The 21,079-nt window shown below is 41.8% G+C and overlaps 1 protein-coding gene across 1 annotated transcript in view; it reads right to left on the reverse strand.

Moving 5' to 3' along the window:
• Positions 1-1,668: 1,668 nt before the first annotated feature.
• The window catches only part of MXRA8 (matrix remodeling associated 8), a 151,185-nt gene continuing 131,774 nt past the window's right edge, over positions 1,669-21,079 (reverse strand). Inside the window, exons 8-9 of the mRNA XM_078642394.1 lie at positions 16,626-16,703; positions 1,669-2,453 (exon numbers count right to left, since the gene is read on the reverse strand). Of these exons, the coding sequence (XP_078498520.1) occupies positions 2,428-2,453; positions 16,626-16,703 (104 nt within the window). The 3' untranslated portion in view covers positions 1,669-2,427. The remainder of the gene's footprint in view (positions 2,454-16,625; positions 16,704-21,079) is intronic.

Genomic DNA, 21,079 nt, shown 5'->3' on the forward strand with positions numbered 1-21,079 from the left:
AGAATGTAAAGAAAAAACTGAACTGGATGAACTAAAAATGAAACCTGGTGAACTCTGAGAAGAGTGTATAATGGTTTGCAAAAGCCAAGACCTAGATTGGAAGTGTAATTACCTAATGCCTACCCAATGATGGTGCCATCAGCATATTAGTTACACACTGACCGATTGTATTTGACATGGTCTATTTAACAAATAAGCATTTAAACTTGAAAATAGAAACAAAATAGAGAGAAGGAAGTGCCAGGTTCTTATACAGTCCACAGGTTTCGAATTAAATTCTGCTAGGTTTGATGATGTCAAACTGCATATCAGGGGATACTGCACTCACCTGATCCAGTCCAAGACACAAGAGCCGAATTGGTAGATATTATGTCAAGACCTCACTACAAGTTGTTTGGAATAGGGTGAGATGTATAGCACATGTGGTAAATGCCATTATCCTGGGGTTTAGTATTTACCACGTGTGTTAAAAGCTTCCTATTCCGGGTATTGAACTAAAGAAAAGGTATAACGTGTGGCAACAGTTTCTGGAACACCAAATTCTGCATGTTTTGCCTTTTTCTTGGTCTTTTCTCCTGATAAATGTTGGCAGGTTTGACCTGTCAGAATATATTAGGGGAAAACTGATAAGGTATTATAATTTTCATATAGCACCTCATTCCAGTCCCTATGCAAGCACTTGTTTGCACAGAATTTAGCCCTTATATTGTACTAGGGCCTAAGTGTGCCTGCTGTTTGAGTTTCATATTTAATAAGTGGCATTTACTGTAATACTGAAATAAGTAAAATCAGTCTGTTTTTTAGATATACCACCAAATATGCCAAAGCTTTCCACGGAAATTCATTATGCGCATATTTCATTCATTCGTTTGTATTACATATATCCAGAAAACCAAGGTGGATTTACTATTCGATGTTTTATTGAACCCGGTCCTGCAATTCCCAAGCTTTATCTCAGAGGTGGTTCACCAAAAGATTTCAGATCCAATTCAGTCGAGCTGCTTAACCCCTTCCATGCTGATGACGGCCAGGAGCCGTCATGGCACACAGTGCTCGTGTCCTGATGACGGCTCCCGGCCGCCATGACCGCACCCGCGATCGGAATGTGCCGCACAGGTGCAGAATCGTGCCCGCGCCCAAGGGGTTAAAGCAAAAACACACAGCCGTTCAAATGTGAATGAGGTACCCCATCTCTAATGGCATTAGAATCAGGAAAGAAAACCCCAAAAATGTGCTCTTGAACCACCAGCAATCACTGAATGCCCTCCGGCATCTTCCTGGTCTAGACTGGCTCACACCTGTTCTACACCTTCATTACTACTTGTTCAGAGTGCAAATTTTGCAGGCTTTCTATGGAGTCAACACCCCGCACGATTACAAGTTTTACCACATGCGGAATTACCCCAGATAACTTCACCTCATTTCCCCCCTACATTTTCCACTTGCTAAAATCGGGAAAAACAGGCAGTAAGCATCTTAATAATTTTGGGATCCCCAAGATATTTCCATTCCGGACCTCAAACTTGTAATGACTGATAAATGGAGTGGTAATACCAGTGAATATCAGTAGCCCCCCCGGTCCAGCATTCTCATCTCATTTCCTGGTTTAACTCGTAATAAGGCCCACAGTAGTTAAATAATAAATTTTTCGAAGAACTGGACTTTAGAAAACGTCATCCAGTTTATTCTCATTAACAAACATTACAGTAGAAGTGTGAAAGCAAGGACTGAACTTCTGTCTCACGTGGAAGATGGCAACTGTAAGTGCAACCAATTCAAACTACAAAGTCAGAGCAGTTATGCTGCTCAATGTTAAGTATGAGATGTTGCACCAACCTTAGAACACACTTTTGCTTTTAGTTGTTAATTTGCTATTACAAATGCAGTACAAAATATATCAGAATGCAAACCAAAGTATGGTAAAAAGCACCTGAGCATCTCACACCTTAAACAGTACAGCTTCAGATATTTGTAAAATGCAACAGAAGAGAAGTGCTCCGCTAGAACAAGAGTATTAAAAAGTTGCAATGACATAAGGACAAGAAAAGAAAATGGCCGACTGTCACAAAATCGAATGTTTTAGTCTGTTACTGAGCGGAGAAACCCACAGGCACAACCGTCATTCCAGCACCATGTCCAATCACTCCCATTGCACAGAACTTTTAGGTGATTAAAGTGGGTTCTTCTGTTTTTAGTGCTGGATTCCAGATCCCAGATCATCCCCAACCTCGTCCCCGCTGGTCATCAAAGACTTGTAACAGAACCTCCTACAAAACTAAAGTTCAGCCTTCTCCGTCCTTTGGTGCACCTCAGCGCCAATGTGATCAGAGGGAAAGCGAAAAGTGATTCAAGAAGTCAGCGTGAATCTTGGAATAATCAGATAAAAAGCCCCTGGGCCAGCCAGCAGCCTGGAGTGCTTGTGGTTCTTCATTTGCAGTATTCTTTCCGGAATTCTAGGCACAAAGAAAAACAGGTTAAAGTTGTGGTTGCTTCACAAGAACTAAGCTAGCAGTTAAGTTGATAGAGAATGAAGGGTGCTCACCGACAGAGATCTCGAGCCATTATTTAGTCTCTGAGCGATGGTCAGAGACTTTGTTTTGTAGCCAAGTTGGCTTTGCATTCCGATACTTGTGATTCTACTCTTCCCTTTAGAAATGTGGGTGCTCAGGTCTGACAATTAAAAACCTAAAAAGCCAGGACAGACTGTGCATCGCCCACCTGTTGTGGGACATCATCGCAGCTCATTCTCTGTATGGCAGCCAAACTGCCTTATGCCTACTTTCTTGTAGTGGTCATCTTACATGGAAATACTATTTGACAGGACCACCCAAGCCAACTTGCCTGCTTAAATTCTGCCAACATAGGGTGAATAAATGTTGAAAACCAAAAAATAGGACATCACATCATATAACCTCTTTCATTGATCCATCAAGCTGATATTTATAGTTACATTGAGATTGCAGTGAGAGGCTTATCGGAATCATCTGAAAGGCTTTGAAAATATAAGAAAGTCTCAAATACATTGGCAGTCTCCAGCATTCTTGGTGGGGACTACTTCCCTATCAGCACAAGCTAACCACTCACAATCGGCTGTGCTCAAATACATTGGCTGGCTACGACCACGTTCGTAGGAACTATGTCTCCCATCAACATAAAGTAACCAGACACATCATCACAATTTACTGTAATAAACAAAGTCTCTCCCGCTGCACTGCACTCTGTCTCCTCTTGCAGATTAGACACACAGACAAGACAGAAGGGGGCATATGTACAAGCCCCTATTGCCACTTTTTGTGACATTTCTGTGGCGATAGGGGCTTTGCCTTATTTACAAGGCAGCGTTCAGCCACTTAACGTGGCTTAACGCTACCTTGTAAATAAGGCCCCCTTTTAACCATTGAGGCATCCCAGGATAAAATATTACACACTGGAGTACCAGGAGCACTTTTTTTTATATTTTCAACAGGTATGCGGCAGGCATGCACAATGAAACATATCATTGGTTAATGCACAAGATGTACATTTTAGGCCTCCATATATGGGATCCTTTTGAATACATTTACCTTTTGGAGAGATCTGCCCTATTGTGGGTTCTCTTCCCCTTATCTGACATGCAAGAGTTGAGGCATTGATAACCCGAACATGGGGTAAGGAATGTAATAGAAGCCTATGGCCGACACTCACTGGCGAGGGCTGTGTATAGTGTGCTGTACAAAAAACTCTCTTGTCTATGATTTAGTAGACTTTGTGGGTGATTTAGGGTTTGGCAGGCAGAGGTAAGTCTGGTGGCTTAGCGGAGTACTCTATTACCACCAAAGCAAGGGTCCTCCACCCTCCACATTTAGAGTTATCCCCCGGCCCTGTGAACATGTCTAAACATTGGCAGGAACCGCTGTGTTTGCCGTGCACAGCAGTAACTATAAAGTTTGATGGATGGTACTGTCAAATGATGGTACCATTCATCAAACCTTTAACATATTTTTGATTTTTCTAAAATAAAAATCCCAAAGCGGGATTTCGTTTTTTGAAAAAATCTCAAAGCGGGATTTTGTTTTTGAAAAACAAAAACTAATGACACCCACACGTGGGATTTTTCTGCCCTGGTGTGAAGGTCATTTAAACGTTTTTACTGTTTCCTACAACGTTTTTCATGGCGGTAAGAGAGAGTGAAAACCGGTCATACGCTCACACACTCTAATCAGGTGGCAGCCGAATGGCCAAGCCCCCTTCCGCCCTCACTCCGTCAGGCCATCCAGGAGTATGTCAGTAATGGAGACAGAGTAGTTCTCCGTCACTGCCATACTTAAGGCCCACCCATCTGTAAATCAGGAGACGGACCTTCAGTTTAGTGAAGATGGTACTCTGTTTCGATGGGAGTGCTTTCTCAACTGAACTCAAAATCACCCCGTAATCTTGTTTCATGCATAATAACAATGTAGGCCAAATACAGGGTGTACATGACAGCTTACTTGCCTCTTAGTTCACCTATACATTTATTGGGGTTTTAATGTTTAAAAATCTTTCACTTTTAAAAAAAATGCCTCTTAACGCAAGTGATATCTGACGCATTAGGGTGAAATGCTTCCACTTATTAAAGAAATACGCTTTTTGGAGTTTTGAAGAGACGTTCATGTTTTAACACAATGTTGCACGATTTACATCAGTGCTTAATTTGGGACCATTTTTGCCAGTACTTGGCACTGTCACGCATTTCTTAACACCCGCACATAATTATCAAAGTCCACCACTTGGAGGTGCTGTCTGCCTTCTTTCAACAAAGCACATCAACAGGGTGTTTAACAATGTAAGTATTCTTTACAAATAATAATACCAGACCACCCAGGCTCTTGTGACATCCATATTTGGCGACGAGGTACAGAGCCTGTGCGTGGAAAAAGACTGATTTAATGGAGATCTACAACTGAGGAACTTAAAGAATAAGGAACTAAGGAACTTAAAGACTTTTGGAACTACTGCAACTAAAAAAAAAAATTTCCAGCCAAGAAGAGGAAAAGGTATTTTATGAGAGCACCCTGATTGACCCCACCAGTGTCCTGTGTAATCTGGACAGCCTGTTTCCCTTGGGTGTTAGAATTTGTGCTGCGTGATTTGGCTTAAATCTTAAGGAATTACAACTGCATGATTTGAAGAAAACTTTTAAGATTTAAACTTATTTGGACTGAATTGTCAAGAACTTTTAAAAGGAAAGATGTGTGCCATGTTTGGGAGAGACACGCCTTTGCCATCTGCTGTGATGAATGGAGGTGCAACATTCATTTGTATTAGACTTTTAAAGAAGTTGAACAGCGTGAGAATGGATATAAAGTTTTGCTTTGGCCTCTCCAAGATAAATGCTGGATTTTATGTGCGGAGCACAGAGTGCGGTGTCTGCTGTACCTTCGACGCTGGCATCTGTGAACAGAGCACTGTGTGCCGTGTCTACTGTGGCTTCGAAAAGGGATATTCAAAAAATGTTTCAAAACCGTGTATTGTTTTAAGGCCCAATGTTGAATTTTGCACATTTCCTACTGTTCAATTCTTTTGGCGATTTTTAAATAATAATGACAACGACTTACGGGAGCAATGGCTCGAGCGCTCGCAACGATTTCTGAGCGTGGTCATCACCTTGACAACGCTGTACTCTCCGTCTTCTCTCCGTCCATGGCAGCAACCGATGTCATCAACGTTGCGTACGCAGCGCGGCGTACGCAACACAACGTATGACGTCATTGACGGCGATATTTGTTGCACATCGCGTCGTGAAGCATCAACGCGTTTAATAATATCCTGACAACAATTTGAATTTAATACGAATTTGAAGGAAAAGGTACTGTTTTCGTACATTGTGAAGAGAGAACTGCACATTTAAAAAGTAGAATTCGTAAGAAGATATGGCACAACGATCTGTGTAAACGTTATACTGGAACATTTATTTTGGAACACTGAAGATCGTTTCTCACCATTTGGGGAGTTTGTTCATTGCTTCGACGTCTGCAATTCTTTTACAAGATATTACTTCGCTGATGTACACAGCTGATGTACATCTTTCAAATGTTGTTGTTTGCAGAAAGACATCGCTGCGTCTGCATCTGACTACTTTTCTCATATTTCAGAGGGAGGTGTTCATATATGTATTTTGGGGAGGACTGCACATCATTTTATTGCCATGTATTACTTCTCACATGATTTGCTTGCATGTGTGTACTTTGCATGTGTGTACTTTGCATGTGTGTACTTTGTATGTGTGTTCTGGAACTGATAGAACACACATGTTTCATGATGGTTGAGGTGTTTAGTTATACTACAGTGAGATAAGATAATATTGTTTTAATTTTGGAAGGTGTTTAGTTATACTACAGTCAGATAGTATCGTCCTTAATGTGAGAGCCATGTTTATGCTCAACGTTGTTTGAGGTGCTCGAGTGTTTTATTTAAATCCGTTGTGGATTACATGTTTGACATGTGCATGGGATGTGTGCATGTGTATTCTGAAGGGGGCCACATTTTGTGCTCATATATTGAGGTGCTCCATTTTTTCATTGTAATTTTATATGTTTACGGCTTGCATCTTAGGATGAGCCATGTTCATGAGATTGCATAATTTTGAAGAAGTTTCCAAATTTTCATGGTAATTTATGTGTTTACGGCTTGCATCTTAGGATGAGCCATGTTCATGAGATTTCAATATTTTGAAGAGTTATAGTTTCGTTTGCTGAACCACAATGTGCTCTAACTTTGTTAGAGGTGTTCAGGTATTTGGAATTTGTGAGAGTGAAAGTTGCTCTATACTAGAATATGTACCGCTTTAGCGCTCTATTATATTAGAGGAGTTTCATTTATTTTCAACATGAAGAGCCGCAGGTTGCTCTTTTGTAGAATAGCAAATGTTTGCTATCTTTGATGTTTAAAGAGCCGCTGGTTGCTCTTTTGTAGAATTTCTTGTATTCACTATCTATTATCTAGTTATTGAACCACTTTTAAGTGCTCTAAGTTTCCAAATTCGCCAAATTATGTAATAATTTAATAAAAAGTATTTAATTGAAGAAGCTTTATTCAGCAGCACAGCATCAAGTATACAGCTTCAAGGTCCAAGTACAACTGACAAAGAGAGACAGAATGCATCACCAGGAAAGTTCTGAGAACCAGAACTGTATGAATACAGTCTCATGCAATTAAAGGAGAAGTGAAGTATAATGCAGGATGTAACACATTGAAACGCTCAACCTGACCATTCTCATGTGGCTCGTAGAGTGATGTCCTAATATGTTTTATGTTGTAAGATTGTAAAAATGACTGCATTTCTGATGAGACCAATTGTACTCCATTATCTGACACTAATGTGGAAGGACAACCCTCTCTAGAAAATACTTCTTGGAAAAACAAAATTATGACCTCAGAAGTAATTTTTGACACAAACTTTACCTCTGGCCACTTGGAATGGTAATCAATAATCACAAGTGCAAAGCGAGAAGATTCAGGTAAAATATTGAATGGACCAGAAATGTCAAAGGCAATTTTACTCCATGGAACCTCAGGCCAAACTACCGGTTTGAGAGGTGGAATAACAACTTTTAGCATTTTGTCTTTGTCACAACACTCACTGCATTCCCTAACCACCCGATCTACAAACCTATCCAGACCAGGCCACCAGAAATTCAATCTAATTAAACGCTTCATGGCAGAAATACCGGGATGGGTTTTGTGCGCCAACTTGAGTATCAACTCTTGAACACCAATAGGTGGAACACACTTGTCACCTTTGAACACAAGATCACCATCACAGAATAATTCATCAGCAACATTGAAGAATGGAACTATATCTTCTCTAACATTGATTTTGTTGGGCCAACCTTCCAACAAATATTTCTTCAAAGTGAGAAACTTTTCATCTTCTTCTTGACACTTAAACCAAAACTGTTCAGTGATCTCCTGATACTGTGAATCCACAAAGTCCTGCAAACCACACACAAAATCCAAATCTTCACCCTTTTTAACACTGTCAATTAAAGTAAGACAAGGCAGGCGTGACAAGCAATCAGCTGTCACATTTTTCTTTCCAGGAATGTATTCCACTGTAAAGCTGTATTCTTGTAATCTGGATGTCAAACGTGCGATCCTTGCTGTGGAATTCCAACCTCCTCCCACTGATAGAATATTTACAAGGGGCTTATGATCAGTCCTCAGAATGAACTTACTGCCCCAGATATATATTCTATAGTGCTCTATAGCCCATACACACGACAGTAATTCTCGCTCAATAACTGCATATCTGCGCTCTGTCTCACTCAGTGTCCTGGATGAGAATGCTACATTCCATTCTGACATATCATCAGTTTGGGAAAGTACACAACCCAAACCATATAAACTTGCATCTGTAGTGATTATACACTTTTTTCCCATTCTAAAGGGTCTCAAAGTCGGGGAACCTACAATATCCTTTTTAATTTCTGAAAAAGCGTTTTCTTGCTCTGTGTTCCAAACAAATTCATTCTTTTGTCTCAAAAGTTTTCTCAAGGGCTCCATTTTTGTAGCAAAGTTAGCAACAAATTTGCTGTAATATTCACACATGCCTGAGAAAGACAAAAGCTGTTCCTTATTAATGGGAGCAGGAGCATTAAGAATGGCCTCTACATTTGATTTTTTAGGAATTAAACCTTCCCCTGAAAGAGTGTGCCCCAAATACTCCACAGATTTCTTAAACAACTTGCACTTGTGTGCTTTAAGGGTAAGACCATAGTTTTGTAGTCTGGAACACACTTCATTGAGATGAACAGTATGTTCCGCATCATTTTTCGAAAAAATTAGGATGTCATCCTGAAAGCATTTAACATAAGAATCTAGATCTCTAAAAATTAGGAACATTACCCTCTGGAATACAGAAGCGGCAGAAGCCAACCCAAACGGCATTCTTCTGCACTGAAAGAGACCCATGGGTGTGATGAAAGCAGTGAGTTTCCTAGATTCCTCCGTCAACTCTATTTGATGGTACGCTGACCTAAGATCTAGGGTGGAAAAGATCTGCGCACCATCAAAAAGTGAAACTAATTCGTTGATATTGGGAAGTGGATGGCAATCTATAACTATGTTAGAATTAAGAGCTCTCAAATCAATACAGACTCTTAACTTTTGATCATGTTTTCGTACGAGAACAATGGGTGAAACCCACTCAGATGATTCAATAGGTTCAATTATATTATCTTTCAACAGATCATCTAGCATGTCCTTTAGTTCAGACCTGACATTGAGGGGTACACCTCTCAATTTTTGTTTCACAGGAATAGTATTGTCTTTTAAAACGATTTTGTGTGCAAAACCTTTCAATTTTCCTAATTGATCACAAAATACTTTATCAAATTTTTTACTCCAAAAGGAGATAACATCTTCTTCCCGTTCAGAAATACTATTAACCATCTCTTGGTCACTACACAGTTCAATGGGATCTTTGGCTCGTGGATTTAGTTTGATACCAAGTTCCCATTGATCTTGCCACCCAAGAACATTTACACCTTTGGACGCTATGTACAATTTAATATAGGCAAATCTACCTCTAAAAGTCAAATGCACATTTAAAAATCCTTCAATTGAAATATTGCCTCCATTAAAGTTTTCAGCTAAAATGTCAGAAGTATGTAATAATCCAATAAAAAGTATTTAATTGAAGAAGCTTTATTCAGCAGCACAGCATCAAGTATACAGCTTCAAGGTCCAAGTACAACTGACAAAGAGAGACAGAATGCATCACCAGGAAAGTTCTGAGAACCAGAACTGTATGAATACAGTCTCATGCAATTAAAGGAGAAGTGAAGTATAATGCAGGATGTAACACATCTCCCCCATAAACAAAATGAATAAGGGGAATAACATATATACAAAATCATAATAGAACAAGGCAAAACTTTGTGGAGCAAAATATTATTCATAGTCTCGTAAAGAAAGAGGTTTCCTGCGAGTGCGGGAACCCAATTTGATTCTGGAAGCAATGGTGTTAGTAGGGGGCTTAGAACACAGACTTGGTGCAGAATTGTGACAGGAAAAGTGGGAATTCACATCATACTGGACAGGGCACTTTGCAATCTTGCTCACATTCCAGACCTTACCATCTTGCGTGATAACAGAATTTTGGAAAACATTTTTGACCTGAATGGGTCTACTATATCTGCTCACTCCTATGCTAATAAATGAAGGTTTCAGAATTTTGACCCAATCACCCACAGCCAAACCATGTTCCTTAGCTCTCCACCTTTTGTTGTACCACAGGGCAGATTTACTTTGTTTAGAAGCTACTCTGTCCGCAACAAGTTTGACATCAACAACCTCCTCACAAAAGGCTTTACATTTCTCTTTGAACCACCAAGGACAAATAACAGAAGCAGGGTCTCTTCCCTTGAGTAACTTGAAAGGACTGATCTCAGTGGTGGTGTGTGGAGTTATGCGATAATGCCAAAGCTTCTCTCTGAGAATATTCAACCAGTTGCCTTTTTCCTTAATGGCATCAACGACAAAGTTCTTTAATACACGGTTGAAACGCTCAACCTGACCATTCTCATGTGGCTCGTAGAGTGATGTCCTAATATGTTTTATGTTGTAAGATTGTAAAAATGACTGCATTTCTGATGAGACCAATTGTACTCCATTATCTGACACTAATGTGGAAGGACAACCCTCTCTAGAAAATACTTCTTGGAAAAACAAAATTATGACCTCAGAAGTAATTTTTGACACAAACTTTACCTCTGGCCACTTGGAATGGTAATCAATAATCACAAGTGCAAAGCGAGAAGATTCAGGTAAAATATTGAATGGACCAGAAATGTCAAAGGCAATTTTACTCCATGGAACCTCAGGCCAAACTACCGGTTTGAGAGGTGGAATAACAACTTTTAGCATTTTGTCTTTGTCACAACACTCACTGCATTCCCTAACCACCCGATCTACAAACCTATCCAGACCAGGCCACCAGAAATTCAATCTAATTAAACGCTTCATGGCAGAAATACCGGGATGGGTTTTGTGCGCCAACTTGAGTATCAACTCTTGAACACCAATAGGTGGAACACACTTGTCACCTTTGAACACAAGATCACCATCACAGAATAATTCATCAGCAACATTGAAGAATGGAACTATATCTTCTCTAACATTGATTTTGTTGGGCCAACCTTCCAACAAATATTTCTTCAAAGTGAGAAACTTTTCATCTTCTTCTTGACACTTAAACCAAAACTGTTCAGTGATCTCCTGATACTGTGAATCCACAAAGTCCTGCAAACCACACACAAAATCCAAATCTTCACCCTTTTTAACACTGTCAATTAAAGTAAGACAAGGCAGGCGTGACAAGCAATCAGCTGTCACATTTTTCTTTCCAGGAATGTATTCCACTGTAAAGCTGTATTCTTGTAATCTGGATGTCAAACGTGCGATCCTTGCTGTGGAATTCCAACCTCCTCCCACTGATAGAATATTTACAAGGGGCTTATGATCAGTCCTCAGAATGAACTTACTGCCCCAGATATATATTCTATAGTGCTCTATAGCCCATACACACGACAGTAATTCTCGCTCAATAACTGCATATCTGCGCTCTGTCTCACTCAGTGTCCTGGATGAGAATGCTACATTCCATTCTGACATATCATCAGTTTGGGAAAGTACACAACCCAAACCATATAAACTTGCATCTGTAGTGATTATACACTTTTTTCCCATTCTAAAGGGTCTCAAAGTCGGGGAACCTACAATATCCTTTTTAATTTCTGAAAAAGCGTTTTCTTGCTCTGTGTTCCAAACAAATTCATTCTTTTGTCTCAAAAGTTTTCTCAAGGGCTCCATTTTTGTAGCAAAGTTAGCAACAAATTTGCTGTAATATTCACACATGCCTGAGAAAGACAAAAGCTGTTCCTTATTAATGGGAGCAGGAGCATTAAGAATGGCCTCTACATTTGATTTTTTAGGAATTAAACCTTCCCCTGAAAGAGTGTGCCCCAAATACTCCACAGATTTCTTAAACAACTTGCACTTGTGTGCTTTAAGGGTAAGACCATAGTTTTGTAGTCTGGAACACACTTCATTGAGATGAACAGTATGTTCCGCATCATTTTTCGAAAAAATTAGGATGTCATCCTGAAAGCATTTAACATAAGAATCTAGATCTCTAAAAATTAGGAACATTACCCTCTGGAATACAGAAGCGGCAGAAGCCAACCCAAACGGCATTCTTCTGCACTGAAAGAGACCCATGGGTGTGATGAAAGCAGTGAGTTTCCTAGATTCCTCCGTCAACTCTATTTGATGGTACGCTGACCTAAGATCTAGGGTGGAAAAGATCTGCGCACCATCAAAAAGTGAAACTAATTCGTTGATATTGGGAAGTGGATGGCAATCTATAACTATGTTAGAATTAAGAGCTCTCAAATCAATACAGACTCTTAACTTTTGATCATGTTTTCGTACGAGAACAATGGGTGAAACCCACTCAGATGATTCAATAGGTTCAATTATATTATCTTTCAACAGATCATCTAGCATGTCCTTTAGTTCAGACCTGACATTGAGGGGTACACCTCTCAATTTTTGTTTCACAGGAATAGTATTGTCTTTTAAAACGATTTTGTGTGCAAAACCTTTCAATTTTCCTAATTGATCACAAAATACTTTATCAAATTTTTTACTCCAAAAGGAGATAACATCTTCTTCCCGTTCAGAAATACTATTAACCATCTCTTGGTCACTACACAGTTCAATGGGATCTTTGGCTCGTGGATTTAGTTTGATACCAAGTTCCCATTGATCTTGCCACCCAAGAACATTTACACCTTTGGACGCTATGTACAATTTAATATAGGCAAATCTACCTCTAAAAGTCAAATGCACATTTAAAAATCCTTCAATTGAAATATTGCCTCCATTAAAGTTTTCAGCTAAAATGTCAGAAGATTGTAATTTGGTAAAATCACACACTTCCTGTAATTTTTCATCAAAATATTGTTTAGTTATGATGGTCCATGGGGAACCAGAGTCTACCATCAATTCTAGATCAACCCCAAGGATGTTAAAATTGCATTTGGGAGATTTCTTGCGAGTAAAAACAATGGTACCCTTTTGTAATATGGACACAACGTAACCTCTGGAAATCTCTTGTGGGGTAAGTTCAGAATCATTAACTGAAGAAACTTTGATGGGAGTGGGATAATTGGGAACAACACGTGATTGTCCTGTTCTTCCTTGTGAGTTAAAACGTCTCTCCCTACAGACATTACTAAAGTGTCCCAACTTACCACAAATGTTGCAAGTTCTATTAAGAGCAGGACATCCTGGGAAAGAAGCAACATGTGCCTTATTGCCACACCTATAACAGGAAACTAAATTGCTACTAACATCAGGTTTCCTGTAATTACTATTCGACCAATTTTTAACAGTGGATTGTGAGGTATTACTATTCTTTGCTTCGTTCTTGGACTTGACTAAGCATACTTCTTCCTCAACATTAGTCTTACTAGCATTGGCACTTTGTTTATCTACAATGTCCATCCATTTTTCAGACATCTCTGTAGATTTAGCAATGGCAATACTCTCTTCCAAACTGGGATCACCAAGGCACCATAACTTATCTTGGACTTTCTTATTCTTAACGTGAACAATAATTTGGTCACGTATCATCTCGTCAGCCATTGTACCAAAATTACAACGTAATGTTAGGGCTCTTAGAGATGTGAGAAAGTCATCGAAAGATTCATCTTGTTTCTGTGCTCTGGTGTAAAATTTAAATCTATTAAGAGCAATATTGGCAGTGGGTTTAAATCTTTTCTCTAATCTGGCAAGAGCCTCAGAATAAACATTGAGACTATCACCACTGCTAGAAGGAGTAGAAATGGGGGGCAAAGTTCTGAAAATTTCTTGTCCTTCTGATCCTATACAATGTAATAAAATGCTCTTTTTCCTTTCAGAACCCATTCGCTCTCCGTCAATGGCTTTCATATAGTTGAAGAATTCCTCCTTCCATCTTGCCCAAGGCAAAGGAGGATCGCCTTTAATTTGCAAAAATTTAGCAGGAGGATCAAACTGCATTTCCAAAGACAGAGTTAAAATTAAAGCAATTGCCACAGAACTTGTAAAATAGTGTAGTAGATCAATATGCACAAATATAGTAAAACATAGAAAATATTGTAAATAGAGTAAATGAAGTAATATCAATCTAATAATGCCTAAATCCAAAGTCACTTGTAGAAATTAGTAAAGTTTCTTTAAGTAAGTAACACGAATAAAGTACCTTCTTTCATGACACGGTGGCAGAACGTTAAAGATAAATGAAATCTCATAAAATAAAATTAAAATGTAGTAAACGCTGTAAACAGCGATGAAAAAGTAGAATTTCCGTGTGAAATTGAGTGAATGGCGCGTCTGTATAATATTAATTAAAGCGTTGACAACCTTCGCGTAGAAAATGAAGTTTCCGTGTAGGATCGGCGAAGGGTTGCTAGGTAACTGGAAACAAAACAAGATGGAGTCACGTTGCATGCAGCGTGTGACATAGGACGTTACGCTGCGTGTAGAGTGCGTTTCAATGCGCACCAGTAGCTGGAAAAAAGACGTGCTGACTTGTAGATGCTCAGTGGGGTGCGTTACCATGCGCACCGGTTGCTAGGTGACTGACGTGTTGAGACGATGACGCTCCGTAGTGTGTTGCGTCTCGGTGTCCAGGCAACAGATCGGTACCTTGGCAATAGGAGATGCGTTGGATGACGTCTATGAAGGCTCAGCGTCTTCGTATCCTGGTAACCAGAAACGGGCTTCGGTGAGGCTCGAGCAGCGATTGAAAGATGCAAAATCTTTAAATTAATGAAATAAAGTCGGAAAAGTCTCGCAATTTTCGCAGTAGGCTCAGGAAACCCAGGAATAAAGGTTGAAAAGGAGCAATTCCAAGTGGGATGATTTCGGGGAGGTGGCAAAAGTATAAAATCCACGGAAATCCAGCAGAAAGTCTAAATTGATGAAAATGGGGTTCACTCCGCTCCTGTGCTGTAGATGGCTGGAGTCCTCGTCGCCAAATTATGTAATAATCCAATAAAAAGTATTTAATTGAAGAAGCTTTATTCAGCAGCACAGCATCAAGTATACAGCTTCAAGGTCCAAGTACAACTGACAAAGAGAGACAGAATGCATCACCAGGAAAGTTCTGAGAACCAGAACTGTATGAATACAGTCTCATGCAATTAAAGGAGAAGTGAAGTATAATGCAGGATGTAACACACCCGCACATAATTATCAAAGTCCACCACTTGGAGGTGCTGTCTGCCTTCTTTCAACAAAGCACATCAACAGGGTGTTTAACAATGTAAGTATTCTTTACAAATAATAATACCAGACCACCCAGGCTCTTGTGACATCCATATGAGTATGATGGTTCATGGGTAGCATTGGTACAGGCATTTGGCAATGCTGGCAGGCCCAGTGAGTGGTGAAGCTGCGGTGGCCTGTTGAGAACTATGTCGGGCCCTGGCACTTATGTTTATACAAGTTAAGCTCTGATTTGCATGGCAAGCATTTTCATGGCTCGGCTTGTGCAAGGCTCTAAGAGCCAGGCCAGACCCTTGCTCGGCTCTGCCTCCGTTCCCCCTGTTATATTTGTTGGCTCTCACACCTCCAGCCTAACCCTTGACACGTCAACTCTTCATGTCCAGGCTATTCACACCCTTTCAGTAACAGTATTCATTAAAAGGCAAGAAAAGAACTGGACACCGGGTCAGGGAGCATCATCAAAGAATCTTTACCAGATGAAACGACGCACATGCTACACCCTCTCGATTAAAAGTCTGCCCTAGGCCCAGTAGGGTTGTATCCTCTGCTGAACTCTAGGATCGTGTCTTCCATCCCTTTTTAAGCCGCTCAAGCCTTTTAAGGGGGATAGTTTGTTTGAGCTGCGGCAAATCACATTGCAAGTAATATTTTGTCACAATTTTGAAATGTTCAAATATCGCAAAGGAACTATATGTGAGAAGCTGCAGCTGGAGGGCATGTCTTTCAAACATAAGATATATATATAGATATATATATATATATATATATATATATATATATATATATATATATATATATATATATATATATATATATATATATATATATATATATATATATATATATATATATATATATACATATATATATATATATATATATGAGATATTACATTGAAGGAGCTTTGGATGGCAGGCATTGCCCCAGATTTTGAAGCCCTCTGCCCTAAGCCACTGCCTACATTTGCCTGTAGGGACGAGTCGGCTTTAAAACCATTTCTTTCAACCCTGTGCCCCACAAGAAGAGAATCACACTCCCGCTACCCCCACTCACATTGCTCTAGAAAAGGGAGAGATGCCATATACATATAAGGAGAAATTGCCTAAGAAAACATACTTTCCATCTACTGCCCACCCACCTCCCTGTCAGATATCCGTGGCTGGCTTTAAAGCACTCCCTCTCCCCTCTCGGCCACAAACCAAGCATCACATTTTCCCATCCTCTGGGGGGAATTATGCTGACATGCCAGTATGCCCCTAAAAATAGCAGAGCTGGCGAGAGCAGCCACTTAGTGGAGAGAGAAAGTGGTGCTTCAGCAGTTCCCTTACCTTTGTTTAAGTCGATGGTCTTTGCTGGCGGCAGCTTATCCAGCTCAGCCTTCTCCTTCAGAATGTTATTCTTGTAATCTGTATAAGGAAAGGGTGTTTAGATGGTCAGGGTTGTCGTCACATCGAAAAGAAACACAGAAGGAGGACTTCTAACCAAAAGGTGACGTCATCATTACTATCACTGACAGGCAGTTTAATCACAGCACATACATTGACTAAACATTTAGGCAGTAAATCAATTAATATTATTTGTATGAGTTAGCCACTAAAAAAGGGCTCCTTAATGTTACACACAGCGTTCATTTTACTAAGGATCATGCTAGTAACTAATTGGGAAGAAACATGAACAACATTACTATCTGTACTAATCATTTGGACAAGACCCTTGGCCATAATCCGAGGCCTTCAAGCCCTCCCCATAACCATTTATACAAATGATTTGAACAATTTGTCTTCAAATCGGGAACAAACATGGAAGAAATACTGCTATCTGTACCAGAACCCCTATAATGTTAATACGAACGCCTTGATCAATAAAATATTATATCGAGAGGAAATGTAGAAACAGGACTCGTAGGTGAATTGTGCCTTCATTACTATTAATTACAAAAAACACAGGTGATGGACAGAATGTAGAACAATGTCATACATTCACCCCAGTACAAGAATCTGGGCCTAAATCCATCGTTTTTTTGCACTCCACACCACCCTGGGTTAGACACTGGCTATATGCAAATCAGCTCTGACCCTGTGCCTCATGGGAACAGTCCTGTCCGAACTACCAAGCCATGTCTTTCCCAGACCGGAATCAAGCATCCAAGGACCGGTTTCTGGCTATCAGCCTTCTTCAGCCTGGATAGCTTGACTCCAGTGGTGTGGAGAGCCTGGGACTCACGTCTGAGCATCCCCAGCACACTCGGGGTGAAATTACAAAAAACACAGGTGATGGACAGAATGTAGAACAATGTCATACATTCACCCCAGTACAAGGATCTGGGCCTAAATCCATCGTTTTTTTGCACTCCACACCACCCTGGGTTAGACACTGGCTATATGCACATCAGCTCTGACCCTGTGCCTCATGGGAACAGTCCAGTCCGAACTACCAAGCCATGTCTTTCCCAGACCGGAATCAAGCATCCAAGGACCGGTTTCTGGCTATCAGCCTTCTTCAGCCTGGATAGCTTGACTCCAGTGGTGTGGAGAGCCTGGGACTCACGTCTGAGCATCCCCAGCACACTCGATGTGAAATTACAAAAAACACAGGTGATGGACAGAATGTAGAACAATGTCATACATTCACCCCAGTACAAGGATCTGGGCCTAAATCCATCGTTTTTTTGCACTCCACACCACCCTGGGTTAGACACTGGCTATATGCAAATCAACTCTGACCCTACTAAGTTTGGCTAGTTGAAAATATCAAAAAAGGTACCCTGGCCATAATGTTACTACCAGTATGTTATGTTATGTTATGTTAATGCTGCACTTTTTGAGCGCACGGCTACCCAGGACGGGTGTCCCGGCGCTTTAGCAAAGAGGCCTGAACATAACCAAGAAAACCCTGAAGCGGATACACTAAAGACGCACAGGTTATGCAGAGAAAAGGACGGTCTTCAGCTCCTTACTGAAGGCCAGAAGATTGTTAGCCTTGCGAAGTGAGAGAGGGAGCTCATTCCAGAAACGGGCTGCCATGAACTGGAAAGACCGGCCTCCCATCCGCACTCGTTTGATCACTGGCACCTCCACTTTAGCCAAGTCGGCAGATCTCAATTTCCTCCGGGGAACGTAGAAAGCAATACGCTTCCTGAGGTAGGCCGGGCCCGCAAAGTGGAGGGCTTTAAACGACAGCGTGAGGATTTTAAACCTGATTCTGCAAGGCATTGATAGCCAATGCAGCCTGCCACGCAGCAGAGAGGCGCTGACTCTCCGTGGAAGGCCAAAAATTGCTCTGGCCGCTGAATTCTGGACAGTTTGTAATCTGGACACCAGATATTTAGGCAGTCCGGCAAAGAGTGCGTTAGCATAATCTAAACGCGATCCCACAAGCGCTTGAACAACATTCTTGCGGTATTGTAGGGAGAGCAATGGGAGAAATTTCCTCACCATTTTAAGAATGCCAAAGCATTTCCCCGCTAAACCCGTAATGTGTGGACGAAAAGAGAGACTGTCGTCAAACACAACTCCCAGATTTTTTACTTGGGAGGAAGGTTTCACGGGAGGAAACATGTCAGGGGGCCACCACGACTTCCAGCCAGGGTCAGGGGCACAGCCAAAAAAGAGCAGCTCGGACTTATCCGAGTTGCATTTCAGGCTCTGGTGCTGAAACCATGCAAAGACTGCGCTCAAACAGTCTCTGATTCTGCCGCCGTCAAAAACCTCTCCCTTCCTGCAGGTAAACAGGAGCTGGGTGTCGTCAGCGTATGAAATGACCCGGGCTCCAAATGCCTCCGCGACCTTCGCCAAAGGGGCCATATGAATGTTAAAAATGGTGGGGCTCAGGATAGATCCTTGAGGCACCCCCACCTCTAGCGAAGGCATTTCCGCGGAGAACGGTGGAGCCCAGATCACCTGTCGACGGTCGGCTAAGAAGGATTGAAACCAATCCAACACCGTCCCCCGCAATCTGACCTCCTTGAGTCTTAAAAGGAGGCCTGCGTGTGGGACGGTGTCGAATGCCGCCGACAGGTCCAGCAAGACCAACATAGCCTTTCCCCCAAGATCGAGCGTCTCCCTGATGGCGTCGGTCACCTCCACCAGAGCTGTCTCCGTGCTGTAATTGGCACGGAAACCAGATTGGGAGTCATGCAGCAGTTTGTTATTCTCAATAAAGGTGGTAAGAGTATGCTGAACATGTTTCTCCGCCACCTTCGCCAGAGCAGGGAGGAGGGAGATTGGTCTATAGTTGGCCAGCTGCAAGGGATCAAGCAGAGGTTTTTTGATCAGCGGGAGAATAAGAGCATGCTTCCACTCTCTAGGGACCACTCCGGAGCTCAAAGACATGTTGAGCAGGGGGTTCAGCAGGTTGTTTACAGCTGACGCCACATTGCTCAGGCATTTAGCCGGACAAGCATCCAAGGGGGATCCAGATTTCAGACGGGAAAGCAGCTCAAGTGAGGTTTCGCAGGAGAGCGGGGGGAACGCCGATAGCGTGGGCCCAGACTCAGCAGATGGGAGGGGCTTTAGATCGCTCTCCAAGACCACAGTAGCTTTCAGAGGCCTGAATCTTTAGGATCTTAGCCACAAAGAAATCAGCGAGCTGCCTGATCCACTCCTCCGTATGGGAATGTACACGGGCACCTGCGACAGGATCCACGAATTCTTTCACAATTCGGAATAGTTCCCGGCTCTTATTGTCAGCCTGGTCTATTCTATGCTCGAAGTAGATCTTTTTGGCTTCGGCAATCTGTTTGTGATATAATTTTATAACACCCCTGTACTTCAGTTTCTCCTCAGGGTCGTACTTGCGCCGCCAGAGCCTTTCCGCCCTTTTACAGTCCTGGCGCGCTTTCCGTAAAATGGAGGTAAACCAAGGAGCAGAGTCCTGACAGGGGGCTGTCCTAGCCGGCTTCCGAGGGGCAAGCTCCTCAAATCTTGCCAGAAGCCAGTCTTGGACTAGCAGCAGGTTGACTTCTAGGTTCCCTGTCATAGTACAAGGATGAGAACAGAGTGCGTCAGCGAGCATATCAGCTGTCACCAGGTGAAAAGCTCTAGATTGACGAGGCCCATCCTTATGAGTTCTATGACTAGTCTGACACTCGGCCAATAAAACAAAATTTATTAAAAAGTGATCAGACCATAGAACCGGTAAAGGGAGGGACACCTTAATCGGCACGGTGGAAAAGATTAAATCAAGCGTGTGCCCTTTGACATGCGTGGGACTGTCGATGAAAGGAGCCAGCCCGAACATCTCGGTAATATCCCGTAATTTGGACGCTTCAGCGTCAGTTGTTGAATCCATATGCAGATTTAAATCGCCCAGCAGCACACAGTGCGCCGAGCGCATACGGGGTACTGACAGTGCCGCCTGCAGGTCCTCAAAAAACGAGCCTATAGGCCCTGGAGGTCTGTAGACAAGAATCCCTGTGCAGGTATGTGAGGCTGACAAATGGAGAATAAAGCCCAGGGCTTCACATCCAGCAATGTTGTCCACAGGGAAAGAGGAGCATTCCAGGGACTTGTCGACAACTAGGGCCACTCCGCCACCTCGGCCTCCCGTTCTGTCTCTCCTTAAGATGGTAAAGTTGGGGGGAAGGGCACTAGCGATGTCCGGTTCGGAGCCCGCCCCCAACCAAGTCTCTGTCAAAAAAAGACAGGAAATCTTAGAGAGCGCGAGGAGGTCCCAGATCTCCACCGAATGACGCGCCAGGGATCTGGTATTTAACAAGGCGCAGTGACATTCTAAGGGAGGAATGGACGAAATACGAGGTGGTAGAGGTACAGGACGCCAAGCA

This window comes from Lissotriton helveticus, chromosome 5_1 (assembly GCF_964261635.1).
Source record: "Lissotriton helveticus chromosome 5_1, aLisHel1.1, whole genome shotgun sequence".
Taxonomy (NCBI): domain Eukaryota; kingdom Metazoa; phylum Chordata; class Amphibia; order Caudata; family Salamandridae; genus Lissotriton; species Lissotriton helveticus.